The sequence below is a fragment of the Elaeis guineensis genome, chromosome 2 (genome assembly GCF_000442705.2).
Source record: "Elaeis guineensis isolate ETL-2024a chromosome 2, EG11, whole genome shotgun sequence".
Lineage (NCBI taxonomy): Eukaryota > Viridiplantae > Streptophyta > Magnoliopsida > Arecales > Arecaceae > Elaeis > Elaeis guineensis.
Genome location: NC_025994.2, coordinates 65,372,550 through 65,390,786, shown reverse-complemented (window position 1 = coordinate 65,390,786; position 18,237 = coordinate 65,372,550). Strand labels below are relative to the sequence as shown.

General features: G+C 38.8%; 1 protein-coding gene across 2 annotated transcripts; it reads left to right on the top strand.

Moving 5' to 3' along the window:
• Window positions 1-1,982: 1,982 nt before the first annotated feature.
• On the top strand, window positions 1,983-9,403 carry LOC105034313 (cold-regulated 413 plasma membrane protein 2). Of its 2 annotated transcripts, XM_010909418.4 has the most exons (4): window positions 2,001-2,296; window positions 6,107-6,214; window positions 7,284-7,354; window positions 9,002-9,403. In XM_010909418.4, the coding sequence occupies exons 1-4, from the start codon at window positions 2,118-2,120 to the stop codon at window positions 9,253-9,255; spliced, it is 612 nt and encodes a 203-aa protein (XP_010907720.1). In that variant the 5' UTR covers window positions 2,001-2,117; the 3' UTR covers window positions 9,256-9,403. The 2 variants fall into 2 exon arrangements, with proteins under 2 accessions (XP_073107905.1, XP_010907720.1); XM_073251804.1 differs by lacking the exon at window positions 6,107-6,214 and having other exon boundaries at window positions 1,983-2,296.
• The last annotated feature ends 8,834 nt before the right edge of the window (window positions 9,404-18,237 follow it).

Sequence of the window (18,237 nt, the reverse complement as noted above, 5' to 3'; positions counted from 1 at the left end):
CGAGTCCTTATAAATATAGCGTTCAAAAGCTTCTTACCGCACTGCTTTGCGGCTCGACGTCACAACTCAATTTGCAGCTCGAATTTATAATGCCATGGGTGGTCATCCTCATCAATTCTTTTACTGCTTGAGCTAACAAATAACCTAAAAAATGGGGGACAAGCGATATATATTGGAGCCAACCATACCGATGTGGCAGAACTGACCAATCAAAACTAATTGTCATGAGCTTTCCATAAATCCTTTGCCTTAGTCAACCAAGTCTCACCAGATGGCTAGTGCGTGGAGATACCTAAATCTCCCCCCATTCAACTATAGCAGGCCCATAATGATAAAATGGCTTTCATAATCATAAGATGCATGGGAGATCATCCATGATTCTATCACGATGGCTTTTAACACCTACCATATAAACTACTTCAAAGGATCCTTCGGGTAAGTCAAGTTAAGCCAAGTTGAGAGAAAAGAAAATCGGATAAAACCCATCTTAGATTGAACTCTTCTTCCTAAATTCTTTGTACTCCCTGTATCATTTGCATAGAACCTCCCATATTTTTTTAGGAGTTGTTTGACTTATATATTGGAGAATCCTCCATCACAATAAATTGACTTCTTTATTTATAGTGTTTGAGGACCGATCCTAATGTTCGGGTGAATATCCAACCATCTTTATCCATCTCCCAAGGTATATTAAGATCTCTGACCAACTCTTTGAGTTCCTGCATCGTCTCGCCAAGTACACCCACCAGATTGATGACCCAGTCTGATCAATTTTAGATGGCAAAAGATATAATATTAAAAAAATTTAAGATTTTGCTTGATAAATAGAGCACCTGAGTACCTTGTTTAGCAAGCGCAGCATTTAATGATACAACTGTCAATTATATCTTTTATGATCTGATGTGTCAAATTTTCACAGACTTTACCATCTTTCCTTTTAATTATTATTTTGCTATTGCCGAGGTGGCACAATTCGTTAGCTTTACTTTAAGACTACACCATCTCCTAGTCTAATGTACAGGGTGTAAATCTCAGGTCCATGTGTGGGTCCGTTAGTATTTTCCTCGCTTAAATTTTCTTTTAATCGTATAAATATCGAGTCACGTTGGCAGCAAAGCCACCATGCATGAGTCGTTCCGCAATCGTCCAGCCCAAATTGGCCTGAAATAACTAACTTCCACGCATGCAATAATATAATGGGCTTGTATCAACATCAATGTCAAATTACTGTTATTATAACCTTTAAATCGCTTCCATTTAGTTTTATAATTCAAAAGAAAGGAATCAGAGAGACGTCAGAATCCCCGAAATCACAAGTCTAAAACAGTATCCAAAAAAGTATCAATTCACAATCCAACAAGTAAAATTTTTTATGCACCACAGACTGGTGCAGGACTACACACATCATCTATAATGATTGGTTCATAAAATTAAAAAAATAAAAAAAATTATACACCATATTTTAATTCAATGCATGAACCAACCATAGCGGACGGTATGCGTGTTCTGCACCGTCCGCTGTGCGCAAAAAATTTCTCAATCCAACAGTACGCTACGTTGGCGTTTCCCCTCGGTTTGGAAATTTCGAGCAGGATAGCGCTGCCCGGATAAGCAGGCATGTGCCAGCAAGGACAAAGTTGGATGGACACAGCCAAGCAACGGGAACCGACCAGTGGCACTGGAAGTGAAATGCTACGCCGCACCACGAGATTCCCAAGCGTTGTCCATCCCACGTTGCGTCGCGAAGACTCCCGAGGAAGGGCTGAGACCAAGATCATAACCAGTCCTCTCATGCCACATCAATGGTAAAACTTCGCAGGGGACATGCACGGCTTGGCCCCACTCGAAACTGGGTGCCGCCCACCGTAAGAGACACGTGTCGATGACCACGTCTCGCATAAGCTTGGCGTGGTCGCGTACGACCCTAACGTGCCCTCTGCGACAGGGATCCAGAGAACGTGGGCCAGCCAACCCGTTGCTTCCCTCATGCCCACTTATGTACCTTCTCCCTCTCCTTTCTCTCGGACTCTCCGGTGTGAGCTCTGAAATTTGGAAAGGAAAAAAAAAAGAAAAATCTTCTTCTAGTTCTTCGTCAGTTGAGAAAATTTTCTTAGGGGATGGGGAAGATAGGGTACCAGACCATGAAGACGGATCGGTTGACGGACGATTTGATCGAGTCGGATCTCAACGAGCTCAGGATCGCGGCCAAGAAGCTCGCCAGCCATGCCTTCAAACTTGGCGGTGGACTTGGGTTGGGCACCACCTTGTTCCGATTCCTCGCTTTCCTGGCAGCAATGTGAGCTTGCCTTTTAGATCCTTTATTCCCTCTTTTCTATGATCACTTTATTCCGATTTCTTTCTTCGATTTCTCTGTACGGATGCTTTTAATGGAAACTAAGTTGATTTCGGATACCGATCAGTCTCTGTTCATCATCGATCCATTCCTCTCTTGTTTAGTGTTAACTTAAATTGCAAGAAAAATTCTGTTTATTTGTGGCAGTTGATTGTTTCTACTATAATCTTTGGGTTGTTAGATCTAAATCTATCCTGCGAAGTTCTAAGTTTCTTGTTTCAGGATCATATAGTACTATTATAATATTCTCATCAGTCTGAAAAAAAAATATGGATCTTGATTCTGAAGGGATCATGGACCATCTTTTTCTGTTCTTTTGAGCAAAAGAAGGTTGGATACGGCCTTTGTTTAGATAGTGGGCCCCTTTTCTCTGTAACAATTTTTTTTTCTCGATGCGAGTGTCAGATCATGACCATATGACTGCTTAGTGATTGAGGCAGTGTCTTTATGGACGGGTGTCCTTGCATCTTTTAAAACAAAATTTTTGATAACCATGAGATACTTCTTCGTGCCTCGTGTAAAAAGAGGTATACTGGATGGTCCATGTAGTAGAAGACTCCACCAGAGAACCAATAGTGGCCTATTGGAGTGGTTAAAGTTTTTAAGGTTTTTTGCCCAACTAGCACGATTGATGAACTGGTTTTTCCAGAAAATAGTAGCTTATGAAGTTTGTGTTCCTTTATTCAAATATCGTCAGTTGTTGCGTCCAAGAAAGTTTGTGTTCGTTTATTCTAATATCATCATTTGTTGCGCCCAAGGATGCTAACATGGATAGTGCTTCTTCTTTATGCCTTCATGTATAAATTAATGTTTTGTGCATAACTCTTTCTAATTCACTCGTTATGGGATGTGCTTGTTTCAATTTATTTAATCTAGATTTATTTGTACAAATTTTACTGCAAGGAAATATGCAATAGCTATTGCCTTATGCTGTATCTGAATTAGTCTAATTTGGATAGCAAGAAGGCCTATACCTTATATCATCATGGAAGAATAAAGTCATTACATGCTCAATTCCACAATGGACCTGATGTACTATTAGGGTTGACAATAGAGACCTTAAGAAGCCAATCTTAGCCTCCCCAACCCACCCCAAAGAAAAGCCTCCTTTTTTTCTTAAAATCCAGATTTGGTTGTAGAAAATGGGATTGGACTGTATAGTAGGTGCAACCTGAGTTAAATAAAGGATTCAAAATCTTGCCTAGAATCCATAAGAAGTGCATGAGGGTTGTTCAAGAACTCGCTCCAATAAAATGCAAACAAAACCCAAAGTCTTAAAAAAAAATCCATGCTTGTAGAAGTTATGCAACAACAAGCCTCAACAGAACTATTAATATGACGTTATGAATGACCAGAACTGTTGCAATTAAGGTGTTCAGGATGAAAACTGAGCAGGCAAGACTAAGACAAGTAAGTTGCTTTCACCAACCTGCAGAAGAATATAGGAGACGGAGGAGAGATAGTTGCTCCTTATGCAAAGAATGAAATGAACAACTGGGTAGAAGTTAAACTGAGAGTGGAGATCATTCAAGACAAATTAGTGGGACGTTCATATCATGCACTATCATAGTTGGGCTACTTTGTTTTTCTGTTTCATAGATTCATAATGGCTGCCAGGACACACAGAGGTGAATAATGCAGAAAAATAAGATCTTAACAGTGTATAGCTAGTTTTGCTTATGGCTTTAATGGTGCAAGCCTCCAGTGAGAGCTTTGTAGTGAGAAAACCATATATTTGTAACTACTCAGGGGATAGAGAATGGGAAAGAACGACAATAAGGAAGCTTCAATTGGGTGCTAGACCAAAGACTCAATTCACCTTGATGTGATCTTTGATTGTTTAAACATTTTGTCCTAATGTTTCATGTTCCAAGTTGTGCAAATAGCTGGCAAGAGCATGGTGGTTAGAAAATTTCTTTTCTGTCACCATTAATTAATGGGAAAGAATTGGACAGAAGGAAAGCTTTCACATGGACTTCTGACCAGAGCTCTAGTTCACCTTGATGAAAGCTTTCAAGATCTGAAGCTCTTATCAAATGCAATTAACTTACCTGAGACTTGCCATGTTCAGGTCCTAAACTTCCAATAGTGATTCAGTAGGATAGGTTGATGACCTACAGACATGCAGAGGATAATTTTGATTTCTAATTCAAAAGGTGGATTTGAGCTACAGATGCTTTGAGTTTTGTTGATTTGCTGATTTCATGAAAGGTGCTGAACAGGATTTTAGAACATGTTATTTAGTGAAAAAAGGCTTAAAAGAAGTGTGAAGTACATCAGCACTACTGAAGGCAATAAATTATTATACATACATGGTGCTAGGTGGCTAGAGCAGAACACACAAAACAAGGAGAAACAAAAGAAAAGGAAACACAATATGTGCAGGCAGCATACATGATGAACTTTGACGTACTTGCCCCATACAAATGCATGTTTACACCTTTCAAGCTCTAGATGCTGTAAAATACTCATCAGATCCGTTAACTGCTGAAGATTTTGATGTCCTGAATTTATGATATTAGATTTTCCACTAATATCTCATTTTGCTTCAATGCTTAGATGATGCAACTTCAGTTCAGACTCCAACAAAAATTTGGTAATGTATTTGCATAATGTAATGAGAAGAAAAAGAAGAGACAATTAGGAAGGAAAGGGGCACATGGAGTATTCCTTCTCAAGATGGAGGCATGACATGTAATCCTTCACAAGGGAAATCCAAATTTGTGAGAACGTTTTTTTTTCTTCCTCTCTCATAGACTTTCCTCTTAAGATGCGTACACAACTCCACTTCCTAGTTAGGTACATCTGGGCTTGAAGCTCATCCATCAGAAATCTTTCATAATTATCTATGTAAACTATAGCTGTTTATACTATGACATGTCTATTTCTCAGCCTAATGTTATGCATTGCAACTTTCTACTTATGTGTTGAGAGTATTTACATATTATAATTAAATAAGATTTCTAAAGCATTATTGTTTGTACTTTCACAGGGGAACTAGGGGTAGTTTAATCTGTTATGACTTCATTGTTGGTTGTTCTGTATCTGCTGTATTGAAATGTTCTGACATCTAATGTGGATACACAGTTATACTGTGATTAGAAAAGTGTCTGTACGAGGAGATGCTATATAATTAAATAAAACAGCTAAAGCATTGTTATTTGTACTTTCACATGGGAACTGGGGTTTGGTTGATCAGTTATGACTTCTCTGCTGGTTGTTCTGTATCTGCTGGATCTAAATGTTCTGACATCTGTTGATGATAATTAGTTATACTGAGATTAAAACAACAATATATGTACCAGGCAATGCTTGGTTTTTCTGACTTGAACAAAAGAAGCTACACTTTTGCTTGTTTTTCTTGATGCTTGGTTGTTTTCCCTGGATACAGTAATGTGACTTGATCTGAGGGAGAGACAGTGAATTGTCATAGCTGTTGCCGTAAACTTTGTATTGATGCTTATATGATGTTTCGTTCATCTCTAGTTAGAATTTACCTTACTTTCCTGCAACTTTTCTGTTCCATTTTATAACCGTGTAGATCAATAATGTACCCCCGAGTTTTTGGGATGTCTGTAATCTTCTGTATCATATACAGACAGATATACATTTTCAGCCATTTTTTTAAAAACAATAAACTTGTTAGAAGTGCCTATATGTGCCACCACAATACTGTTCTATTGATGTGATTGTTTTAGCTTGCTTCGGAAGTTAGTAATTTATTTTTTTTGTGTGTGTGTGTTGTTACTGTAGATATCTGTTGATACTGGACCGGACAAACTGGAGGACAAACATGTTGACTGCACTTTTAGTTCCTTACATTTTCTTGAGCTTGCCATCTGTGCTGTTTTCCTTTTTCAGGTGACTATCCTTTTCTTTCTTTATGTTGGCTTTTTCTGTGTATGACCTGCAGAATGGAGGTTCAAGAATTAGGTGAACCAGAACAATTAACCTAAGGTACCAGTTTAGTGGGAATATGGAGGATTTTAGGGTGGAATTAGCATTGATAAAATATATTTCCTGATAAATCACTTTCTTTCCACCTTGAATGAACTTTACTGAATGATGGACAGATAAATGAGTACATCCCTGATAGGCTGATAGGATTAAATTGAGGTAAATGAAGTGTATTCTCTTTCGATATGCCTTTGGGGTAGTATTCAACCATCAAATTCCAGTGGCATTCGAAAAAGAATTTGGGAAAACAATAGTCAGATCACCTTTGACATACCATCAGGATGTTAGGAAATGGAGAAGGCTCATGGGCATGATACTAGAATGAACAATGACTATATTAGATATGGGTAGTCATTGCATGCATATAGTAATGATGGACAACTATAATGGATTGGATGCTAATTTAGGCCAGAACCGCTCTTCTTTGGAGGAAGTTGAATGGTTGAAACACTGCCTGCATATGGGGTACTTAATGGGCTACAGTTACACACATGCACACGCATGCACGCATATATAGATATACATATACATATACATATACACACATAATATATATATATATATATATATATATATATATATATATATACACATACATATACATATACATACACACATACACATGTATACATATACATACATATCTATAGATATACATATACACATACATATATACATACGCATACATATATATAGGTATACATATACACATACATATATACATACGCATACATATATACGTACACATACATATATACATACACATACATACATATATAGATATACATATACACATACATACATACATACATATGTATATATGTGAGATAAGAGAATGCAGGAAATGGTTTAATTTTTTATAATAATCTCAGAGGGACCCTTGTAAGTGGCACTGAACAGATCAGACAAGTCTTCTTGTTTATTATATATTTTCCTGTAGTTTGGTCTTCAATTTTATTAAAATATTTTGCAGGGGGGAGGTTGGTAAATGGATTGCATTTATTGCAGTTGTGCTGCGACTCTTCTTTCCTCGGCATTTTCCGGGTATATGTTTTAATGTTAAACTTGCTTGATCTACCATGTTCCTGTTTCTATTGTCCCCATAGTGTCACAAATACTCTGAAGGTCTTAATTATCTACAGTTGTTTAGTCGTAATATGTCTATATGTTCAAGCACTGGTAATTGGTTCTATTTTTTTTTTTCTTTCTCTTTTTTTGTACAAATGTTCTATTTGTTTGATTTTTCTCAATTCCCTATCAGTAAACAGAGAATTGCGATATCAGATTTATTTTTGCTTACTTTTCATCAGTTATTTTTTTTCCTCTTTGCTTTTTGTGAAATGCAATATCTTGGAATTTAAGAAGTGCTGGTCATGCATGGAATTGGAATATTAAATATTTATGTAACCCGCTGTCCAATAGGAAGCACAAGATGTTATGAACTACCCTTTCAACCTGGAAGTCTGATATTCTCCTTTCAGTACCACCAATAAGAGATTTATCTAATTATTTATTTATTTATTTAACCCAGATATTATTTTAGCTTTATATATGCTTTTTTTTCTGTCTTTTTTCCCTGGGTCGGAAGAAAATGCTTTATGATCAGAGGACTTGCACATAATTGCAACCATATTAAATGAGTGTTTCCCCATCTACATGAGTTTGGTTTGTGAGACATGTTATCCGCTCTTACCTGAAGAACAAGTGCATAATCAATTAAGTACCTCATAATCTTTTGCTAAATTACAATATTTCCTCCTTTCAACTCTTAATTGATTTTTGTATGTATAAACTGTCTGCAAGTACCTGCTTGCCTTCCATATATTGTACAAGCTGTTTGGTTTCAGGGTCATTACACAGTCACACTCAGAAAAGAAAGAGAGGAAAAATGAAGATTAACCATTCAAGGATGAGGATTTATTCAAGCTACCTTGTACCATTGTGCTTTGGTGCCTCTAAACATTAAAGCATCATCCTATGAGTCTTGCTTCCTGTGGAAACTCCTGAATTATCATACTATTTATTTAGTGTCAAATTTCTGCTGAATGTCAATATATGGTGATGTTGAAAACTTTTGAACCACAAATTTCCTTCAAGAGACTGACGAAAAGTGCTTATGAAAGACCTCAACCATTTGCTGGCATGAATGGATAGGGTTGCGAGGAAGCCTCTCATGCCAACTAAAGGCTACACCAGACAATGGTGCCGAGAACTGGCAGAATAACAGATGCTTGTCATGAGCTGCGTCTCCACATCTGGTCTCGAAATGAGCAATGTGGTCAGGCTTATGATGGCCTTGGTTTAAAACCTTGGAACCACAAATTTCTTGGATTGTGGAGAAGTTATGTCAGCATTCCACTATCCTTTGTGTAGATTTGGCACTATTGAAATCTTGCTAAATGATCCAACTTATGGTTGTAGATATTGCTTCTTTCAAATATGTTGATTTCCTTCTTCCTTTATTTTCATTTGTAATTGCATAGGCGCATGATTCTAGCTATTTATCTGGTCTATCCATGCATCCTTAGGTCCCACATGCTCCCATGTTGAAGTGCCCTGGCATAGTACAATTCACATATCTGGTTAGAGAAAGATACGCATACATGTATAACATGTTGAGACATCATAATACTGTAGGTATTAAAGAAAATTGGATCCTTTCTTATGTGGATATTGTTCCTGTTACTGCAGACTGGTTGGAGATGCCCGGATCATTGATCCTTCTTCTCGTGGTTTCCCCTAGCTTCTTCGCCTACACAATCAGGGATGGTCTGGTTGGCGTCATCATTTGTTTAGCCATTGGCTGCTACCTGCTTCAAGAGCACATCCGAGCATCAGGGGGCTTTAGAAACTCATTCACGAGGAGTCATGGCATATCAAATACTGTAGGTATCATTCTCTTGTTTGTTTATCCTGTCTGGTGCTTGGTGCTGTATTTTCTGTAGGCTCTTGTCATTCCAGCTCTGGAAATGTTGTCTTGTTTGCCATTGTGACAGTACATGAAATATACTGCATTAGAATGGGTTCATTAGTCTGTAAAACTCAGATTCTGTTATTGGATTTCGTAATTTGAAAATTGGGGGTTTCCTATCAGTTGTCTTTCTAATGAACCACCAAAATATTGAGATTTGCATGGCTTTGAAAAAAATGGTTGCCTAATGAACCACCAAAATATTAAGTATGATGACTTGATTGAGTCAATATAATAATTAGGTTAGCTAAATAAATAATGCATATGGAGAAGATTTAAATGCACGATTTTGTAGCAAATCAGTGTCTAGATATCATGTTAACTAGTCAATTGATTCCAAATGCTTGAGTTGATAATGGGTCGTCATTGTGTATCAAGTTCAACATCATCCTTCATGTGCAAGCCTGATCATGTACATGGAGGAACCACAATGGATGAAATGTATCAAAATAACAAGCTGAATGATTGAAATTCGGCAATATAACACTCAAGTTAATTAAATAAATAATTGGCATTGAGGGGATTCAAAAGTATTCTTAAGAACTTTGGTACATAACAAAATAACAAAACAGTATATTCTATCCATCAAGTTTAACGACTTGTATACGAACCATGACGTTAGTTCCATTTTTTACTCTTGGAGTTCCACGTACATACTGTTTTAATGCTTGCCGTCCCAATTTAAGCTACGGGCATGGCATTGCTTAAAATATTCTAGTTTAAAAGAAACATGATGAACCATGATAAGCAATGGCTGGCTGATCCAGTAAGAGAGAGAAGTAGATAATTTCTTCTTTCTCCTCAGATCGGATCTCTCAAATAGCACAACAATAATAATAATAACAACAATGATAATAATAATAATAATAAAATAACAGAATATAAGGAACATATATCTAGATCCTATTTGTTTTCATTGATTGAATAAAAAAACCGATTACAGGGCCTTTTACTTAAATCCAGATCAAATTTGTCTTCTATTTAAAAAAAATGTAACAATTTTTTTTACCATAATAACTTGTCGGAATTCAAGTTAAGCTAATACTATTTTAGAATTAAATCTCGACTCCTACATTGTGTTAGCCTAATTTCTTTCAGTGTAGATATGTCTCCATTTCTAGATCCGAATATCATTGTACCATTATATCAAAATACGTGAGATCCTTGAAAGCCATTGCATCCTCGAACATCTCAGGAAGTTATCTGAAAAGTTCATTGCAATAGAACGTACAGGAAAGTTAAAATGTGAAGTTGGACTATGATCAATTCCTGAATATAGTAGATTTTAATCACAAAACCCGATCCAATCTATTTAAAGTAGCTGATTCGATTTATAATATTATGTCCTTGTGGTCAATAACATAAGAGGCACTTGGATGCCATCTGGTATGTTTTCAAAAGCGGGGAAGGCAGACTTCTATGCCCTTGGTTTTGTTGGGAAGATTGCAAAGAAAAGTTTGGCAGGAGTGGTTATTAATCTTATAATCTGAAAATTTTAAATATGATGAGCCATTTTTTATTCACGATGAGCATCAGAATCAGAATATATTGAAAATGGGAATCAAAATATCTCTGTCTCTCGACATGTTTTGTTCATAGTTGAAATCAAAATCGAAATAGAATTTAAATTTTAACAGAGAGTAGGATTGGATTTTGAGAGATTGAGGTATTCTTTCTCTCCCTTGAAGGAACTCATTCTAACCAAATGGTTGGAATGGGAGTATTTATTCTCATTCTCATTTTCATTCTAGAGTTTAATTTTTTCTAATTTGGTATCGTCAAAAGTATCATTTAATGAAACAAAGTGATTCTGTAGGGCAACTCAGTGACTTTTTTTTTTTTTTATTTTTATATTTTTTTTTATTTTCTACAGGTTACCATAGCGTTGCTCCTAACTATGTGTTTTCTGTGAACTTTTAATAATCTGAATACCCTTTCTTTTGAAGGGTTAGGGTGGCTATTTGGAAACAGCCATGTAGATTTATTAATGAAAAAAGAGCGAGTGAAGTTAGACACCACACGAGGTTAAAATATTTACAAATGACCTTGTACAGAAAGAAACTAGTTACAGAAGAAGCCGTAGAGAGCCGACAACAGCACTTTGCAGCACGCTGTTTCTGATTTGATGAGTACCGCTTTGAGGTGCCCAGTCAGCCGTAGAAATTGCCATTTCAAAATCTGAAATCAAAGATTGTCCCATTCGTCTTGTTAGAAGAGACGCTTATGGTCAAGGGACGGAAGTAGTATCAATAATTTTTATATAAATTTATTTTTATATCCAGATCAATTCAAATATAAATAAAAATTTGATAATTTAGTTAATATTTATATTTATCAAAAATAAATAGATATAGATACGGATAGATAACTATTCGATTCGTATCCGAATATCCATATATATTTATAATCTTATATAATATTATATTATATTTATTAATTTTTAAAAAAATATACAATCATTTAAATATACTATTAAATATATTTAATTATGTAGTTTTAAAGTTTAATTGTTCAACTTATTTTCGTAATTATATTTGTTGGTGCAAGAATCCGTATGGTGTCGGAATGCTGGAGTAGACGGTGAGACGCGCCTCCCGGAGTTATGACCTGCACAGAAGTCCTGACCGAAGGTTGCTCCAGTGAGGACTCTCCGACGCTCAAGTTAGAACTCTCGTTCAATAGATAGAGCATGAAAGGTAGAATAATGGCATATCTTTTTTAGGATCCTCTTTGAGCCTTCTTTATGGGTGAAGGGTTGGAGCTTCAGTTGGTAAGTAGGTTGGTATGATCCCACGACTTACGCGAGGTGGCAGGATTATCGTTCAAGATTTTCGAGATATGACGGTTGTGGTTGCCTTATCAGTTTTTCGACAGTTGTCGTCCGGCAGGCGTTAAATTTTGAATTGGGTCGCCAATTAGGTATCGTCGAGATGAGGATTGGTCGGTGACGATTAAGAGTCGGTCATCTTGTGTCATTGTCAGATGAAAAAATCCAGAGCTGAGATCTGTTCAGCAGTGTAAAGTTGGTCGGCCAGATGTGATCGGCTGATAAGAAAATATCGACGATCATGCACATGGGTTGCCGAGCGATAGCTGGCAGGCTTTCATCTGCTCGAGACGCAGAGCGTTGACGTGTTTAGATATCCTGAGTCTTGGGCTTTTTCATATCATCGACCCATATGAAATTTTCTCCAACACATACACCTTACTCTCGAGTCTGAATTTTAGTCGGACAAAGGGAGTACATCTACTTCCTTAAGCCAAAGATATGAAAAGACCCTTCAATTGATGGGATGTGCACGATATTTGAGACAAAAATGAGGCCGCGCAACTTAAGCCATCATAGCTGAATTAAATGGACATCATTTCAAAATCTCCTTTTTGAATCAAGACATTGATTTGTGCAGCTGGCGGCGATGGTTAACCGAATAGAAGGTGCCACGTGTGCCACATTCTGTAGGTTGTTGGATAGGAAATGATTCGACATCTGAAAATTATCTTCCTTCAGCTATACATAGGAGAAGAGTCCGTCTTGGCCTCTCTGACTGTTGCTAGGCCCTTCCATTCTCTTTTTCTTTTCTTTATCTTTATTATAGCTTCTCGAAATAAGAAACTCTTCTTTATCGTCTGTATCGCTATTCCTTGAATGTACTTTTGAAGGTGTTTCCTTGCTACCTCATTTCTTCATCCCTTTTTTCTTGTTCTCAGGTTGGTTTTTTTTGGTATCCCTTCTTCATCCATCCATCTTCTCTCTTTGCATTTTCTTTTCTAGATTTTTGTTTGGCTTTTCATTTGGAGATGGCTGCACAGGGTGAAGTTGGGCCCAGCACCCATGGTTCCATACTGAACCCAGACAACTTGAGCTGGATACGGGTTTGGTATGAATTTTCTCTAGATTTTGATCCACAACTCCTTAGGGTGGGAAACCATGTAGATAATCCGCCTCCTGATCAGCTCAGTATATATGAGGAAGCACTCCGAGTAAGCTTAAGATTCCCTATTCCTCCATTCATCTTTGACATATTCTATTTTTATGATCTTTCCCTTTGTGCAATTATCCCAAACTCTTTTAGATTTGTAGTGAGTTTTTTAGTCATCTGCATTATGGCTAACATCCAACCATCTATCTCCCTTTTTCATTTTTTCTTCACCATTAAAAAGCATCCATATGCTAAGAACTGATGGTACTTTTCTTCTCAGAGAGAGGTTTCTCTTCTGATAAAGGGTGCTCCTTCCTCCTTTCTGTTTGTTTTGAACCCTCTTGTAAGTAATTAGAATTTGTCGAGCTGGGGCCGGTCAGATGTTTCAGCATTCAAGATCCCAAGGCTAGGGGCTGAGGAAGAGGATCGTTTTAAGATCTTTAGGGATTTCAAAGCTCTCTCCACTGAAAAGTTGCTGTCTGATAAAGTCCTTTTTAACACTGGACTTAGTTAGGCCGACCCTAGGGGTTAGCAATGTGGTTATCCATCCTTCTAATTTTTTCTCTTGTCTGTTTCTGATCAAGTTCGGCTGATTGTAGAGATGAGGCCTAAGGATCTTGTCAAGATAAAGCGGAACCTTCCGAAGAAGAGGAAGGCTTTGACATCCGAAGGCACTTTTAAGAAGCCTATGGTCCGTCGAGAGGAGGTTGCGAACAATCAGGCCTCAACAGCTGAGACCACAGTTGTACTGGTGACTCCTACTCCTCCGAGCCCGTCTCTGTCAACTACGGCCCCTATCTCTGTGGTTGCCTCGGTGTCGGTGTCTCCTCCACCCATGGCTCCTACACCGGCCTCTCTAGTGTCCCCTTGTGGAGTTAGGGTTTAGTCTCTCCCAACCATAGTTTCAAGCCGATTGCCTTCATCCACCGACCAAATAGATCCAGATGCTCGCCTTCCCTCCATCCTTGAGGATGCCACTTTCGATGACTGGAGGGTCGTCAAGGAGTTGATCAAGAGCACAATGCTTCCCATGGAACTGAGGAGAATTAGCGGCATGGGCTTTAATGACCTGCAACAGCACTCCATGACTACCATGCATCTGGTACTTTCCATGCTCTTTTGCTTATCCTTTTGCTCCTCCTTTCCTCTTCACCTCTTTTTCCTAACTGTGGCTTCCATGCAGATGCTCTATTTCTTGTCATCCTTTTAAGCCATGCATGCAGAGCAGAGATAAACAGGAGTCTATGCCAGAAAGCTGAGTCGACACCGTGGAGCCGCACGCACAAGCCGAAGTGGCCAGGGGGGACATCAATCATTTGAAGGAGTCTCTGAATAAAGCTTCCGTCATCTTGCGCAAAAGGGGGAGGAGCTTCAAGAGACCCTTGTTAAGATTGTGGAGATCGAGCAAAAGGCCAAGGATCAGGTCGTCGAAGCCCAGTGGGAGGCCAAGGATCGAGTCACTGAGGCCAAATTGGAAGCTGAGAAAAGGATTGTCGAGGCTACCGATTGATCCTGGAGGTCTTCAAGACGTCTACAGATTTCGAGCGAAAAAAGGCTCAGGCAGTCGATCGCTTCAAGGCGTTGGAAGAATTTCATAATGCCATGGTCACATTCAGTCCGAAGTCCTTTAATGTGGGACATGAGACTAGATTCGAAGATTGCCGTCATCATGTTGCCATCTGACTTTTCGAAACTGACCTCTCCTTTCTAGATGAGGAGGGCGAAGAGGGCACTGAAAAGGAGCCCACCATCGATGCGTCAGCTCCAGGGACAACTCCTCTAGCTGAAGTGCCCTCGGACTCATTGGGGGCTGCACCAAGCCCCCATAGTCTTCAAGGCAAGGTCGGCGAGCGAGACACTTTGTATTTTTTCTTTTTCTTTCCTTCCGTAGAAAAGCTACTATTAGTGGAACAATATTTTATCCCTTTTAGATTTGTGCTATCCCTCTTTTGTTTGTCCAGTTGTGTCAGTGTGTCCTCGATGGTTCCACTCCTTCAATTTCTATCACCGAGCCCTTACCGGTGGCTTCTACAGTAAGTATTAGGTCCCGTATAAGTGATCTAGAGAAGAGGATCAAGGAATTGAACAAGAAAGCTACTACTCGAAAGAAAAAGCTGTTGAAGATCAAGAAGGCATTCGACAAAGCTTCCACGAAAATCGATCGGTTAAATTCGATCATTCATCGGAACATCGTGGTATACTTCATAGAGAAGGCTCGGTTGACAACTGAGTCCGCAAAACAGTCAAAACTTGTCAAGGATGCCACCTGGGACGCTGCTGCCAAACAGCACCACCTCTATAGCCGGCTCCGTTGGGCTTAGGGAAGGATTTTGAAATTGGAGTCTTCAAAGGCTATTGCTAGAGAAGCGAGACGGTACTTCGCCGATCATGTGGTGTGGCTCCCAAAGGATCTTCATGTTGTCTGAGAGAAAATTTCTAGATTTGAGTGTTCAAGAATGTGGTTGCCGAATATAGGTCGAGGGAAAGTCGGCCAACGGTCTGATCCCAGGGCCTGATCAGATAAGGATTAGCTGACCCCGCATCTCTGGATGATACAGTTCAACATATGTTCGATACAGGTTACATGGCTAATTTTTGGATGTGCAGAATCGGATCAGAGTGGCATTCCTAGGGCTAGATCTTTTCAACTTCTCGTCTGAGGGCAATACTGAGTCTTCCATCCCCTGATATAGGTCTCAAGGGGTGGAGATCTACGAGGGCCCTGATGGTGCGGAGATCTGCGAGACAATTCCTGATGAAGCGTCGAAGGTCGGGATTGGTCGCAACTTTATGTAACAATTGCTTTGGTCGTCCATTATGGGTGATGATGCTCTTGTAATGATTTTGCAAATACAATAAGATTTTCTTATGTCATCCTTTTTCTTTGCTCTATGATGCTATCTAGTATAATCATTGATTTTTTGATTCGGGAGACTTCTCATTTCCGATGAGGACTCTTCGATACTTTGTTCGTCATATGTCCCAAACATTAATTGTGGATGGCACTTTGATGCTTTGTAACTCTTGACGTATTCAAGACAGATTTGACTAGATTGGGTGATAGTTGTGGGAAATGACAGTCACCGTCTCTCCTGATGGAATAAACTCTGGGAAGAGGCATCAGACCTGTGGGGGCGTGCCACATGGCGATGTATCGGTCGGTGAAGCACCATCTAGACTGACTTCCAAGGTTGGGAAGGCACATCATTTATGGCATGGGAAACGACTACACCATCAAAGTTGGCGATTGGCGAGCGGTGGAGGTGCTCACATTTATAAAATGGGTTGATGGCTGGCGAGAACTTCATCTTCCATCCTTTTTTTTGTAGCTCTTGCAAAAACTTTCCCTCTCCCTTATCACCATGATGCCCTCCAAAAAATCCATTAAGGACCTGATGAAGGAGAGGAGAGCCACTGGGAAGAAGGCCCTTTCGTCAAAAAAGTTGAAGAGAGAAGGGTCCAACCTATCTTCCTCACTCAGAATGTCGTTTGCCCCATAGCCACCGTCACCTACCAAAGATGGGGGAGCCCCCTCCACTGAACAGATCCCTCACACAGTTCATGAGCACCGCATCAAGGACTACAAGATCTCGACAACGTTCAAGTAGGATGTCACCGACATTGCCGCTACCGTCTTTGTCTTCAGGTTCGAAGACTGTAAGGCCCACCTATGATGGATGATGTCACAGTTAGACCTCCACTACCTCCTCCCTAGTAATAGTGATGAGGATATAGGGACCTTTTCCTCGAATGAAGAGTAAGCTCTTTATCATTTCTTCTTTCTTCTTTCTTTTTTTTTTTTTAATGGGGCAGTGCTTGGAGCACTACTTTTTGCAAATATCTTTTAATGAAAAAACTAGTTTGCTTCTTCCCATGTATCATGCGTATGTGTTTGCTTTTGTTTGATGACTATTCTTTCGTTAGGCTGATCAAAGGCCTCATTTAAATTTAAAATCGATCAAAGACTTTTTTAGTCGGACCAATCAAGGGCCATCCCATTTTAACTTAAAGCCGATCAAAGACTCCTTCAGTCGAACCGATCAAAGGCCATTCTGTTTTAATTTAAAGCCAATCAAAGCCTCTTTCAGTCAGATCAATCAAAGGCATTTCATTTTAAAGCCAACCAAAGTCTTCTTCAGTCAGACCAATCAGAGGTGTTCTCATTTTAATTTAAACCTGATCAAAGGCTCCTTTAGTCGGACCAATCAAAAGCTATCTCATGTTAAAACCGATCAAAGACTCCTTCAATCGGATCGATCAAAGACCATCTCGGTTTAAAGCTGATCAAAGGCTCCTTCAGTCGAGCCGATCAAAGACCATCCTATTTTAATTTAAAGCCGATCAAAGGCTCCTTCGATTGGGCTGATCAAAGATCATCTCATTTTAAAATCGATCAAAGGCTCCTTCAGTCTAGTCGATCAAAGATCGTCTCATTTTAAAACCGATCAAAATCTCCTTTAATCAGACTGATCAAAGATCGTCTCATTTTAAAATCGATCAAAGGCTCCTTCATTCAGGCTGATCAAAACTGTCTCATTTTAATTTAAAATCGATCAAAGGCTTCTTTAGTCATACCAATCAAGGGCCATCTCATTTTAAAATCGATCAAAGGCTCCCTTAGTCGAGCCGATCAAAGACGGTCTCATTTTAATTTAAAGTCAATCAAAAGCTCCTTCAGTCGGATCGATCAAAGATCATCTCATTTTAAATCTGATATAAGACTCCTTCAGTCGCACTAATCAAGATCATCCTATTTTAATTTAAAGCTGATCAAAGGCTCCTTCAGTCGAGCTGATCAAAAATCATCTAATTTTAAAGCCGATCAAAAGCTCCTTCAGTCAGACCGATCAAAGATCATCTCATTTTAAAGCTGATCAAAGACTCCTTCAGTCGGATCGATCAAGGTTATCTCATTTAATTTAAAGTCGATCAAAAGCTCCTTTAATTGAGCCGATCAAAGGCTATCTCACTTTAAAGCTGATCAAAGGCTCCTTCAGTCAGACCGATCCAAGGCCATCTCATTTTAATTTAAAGCT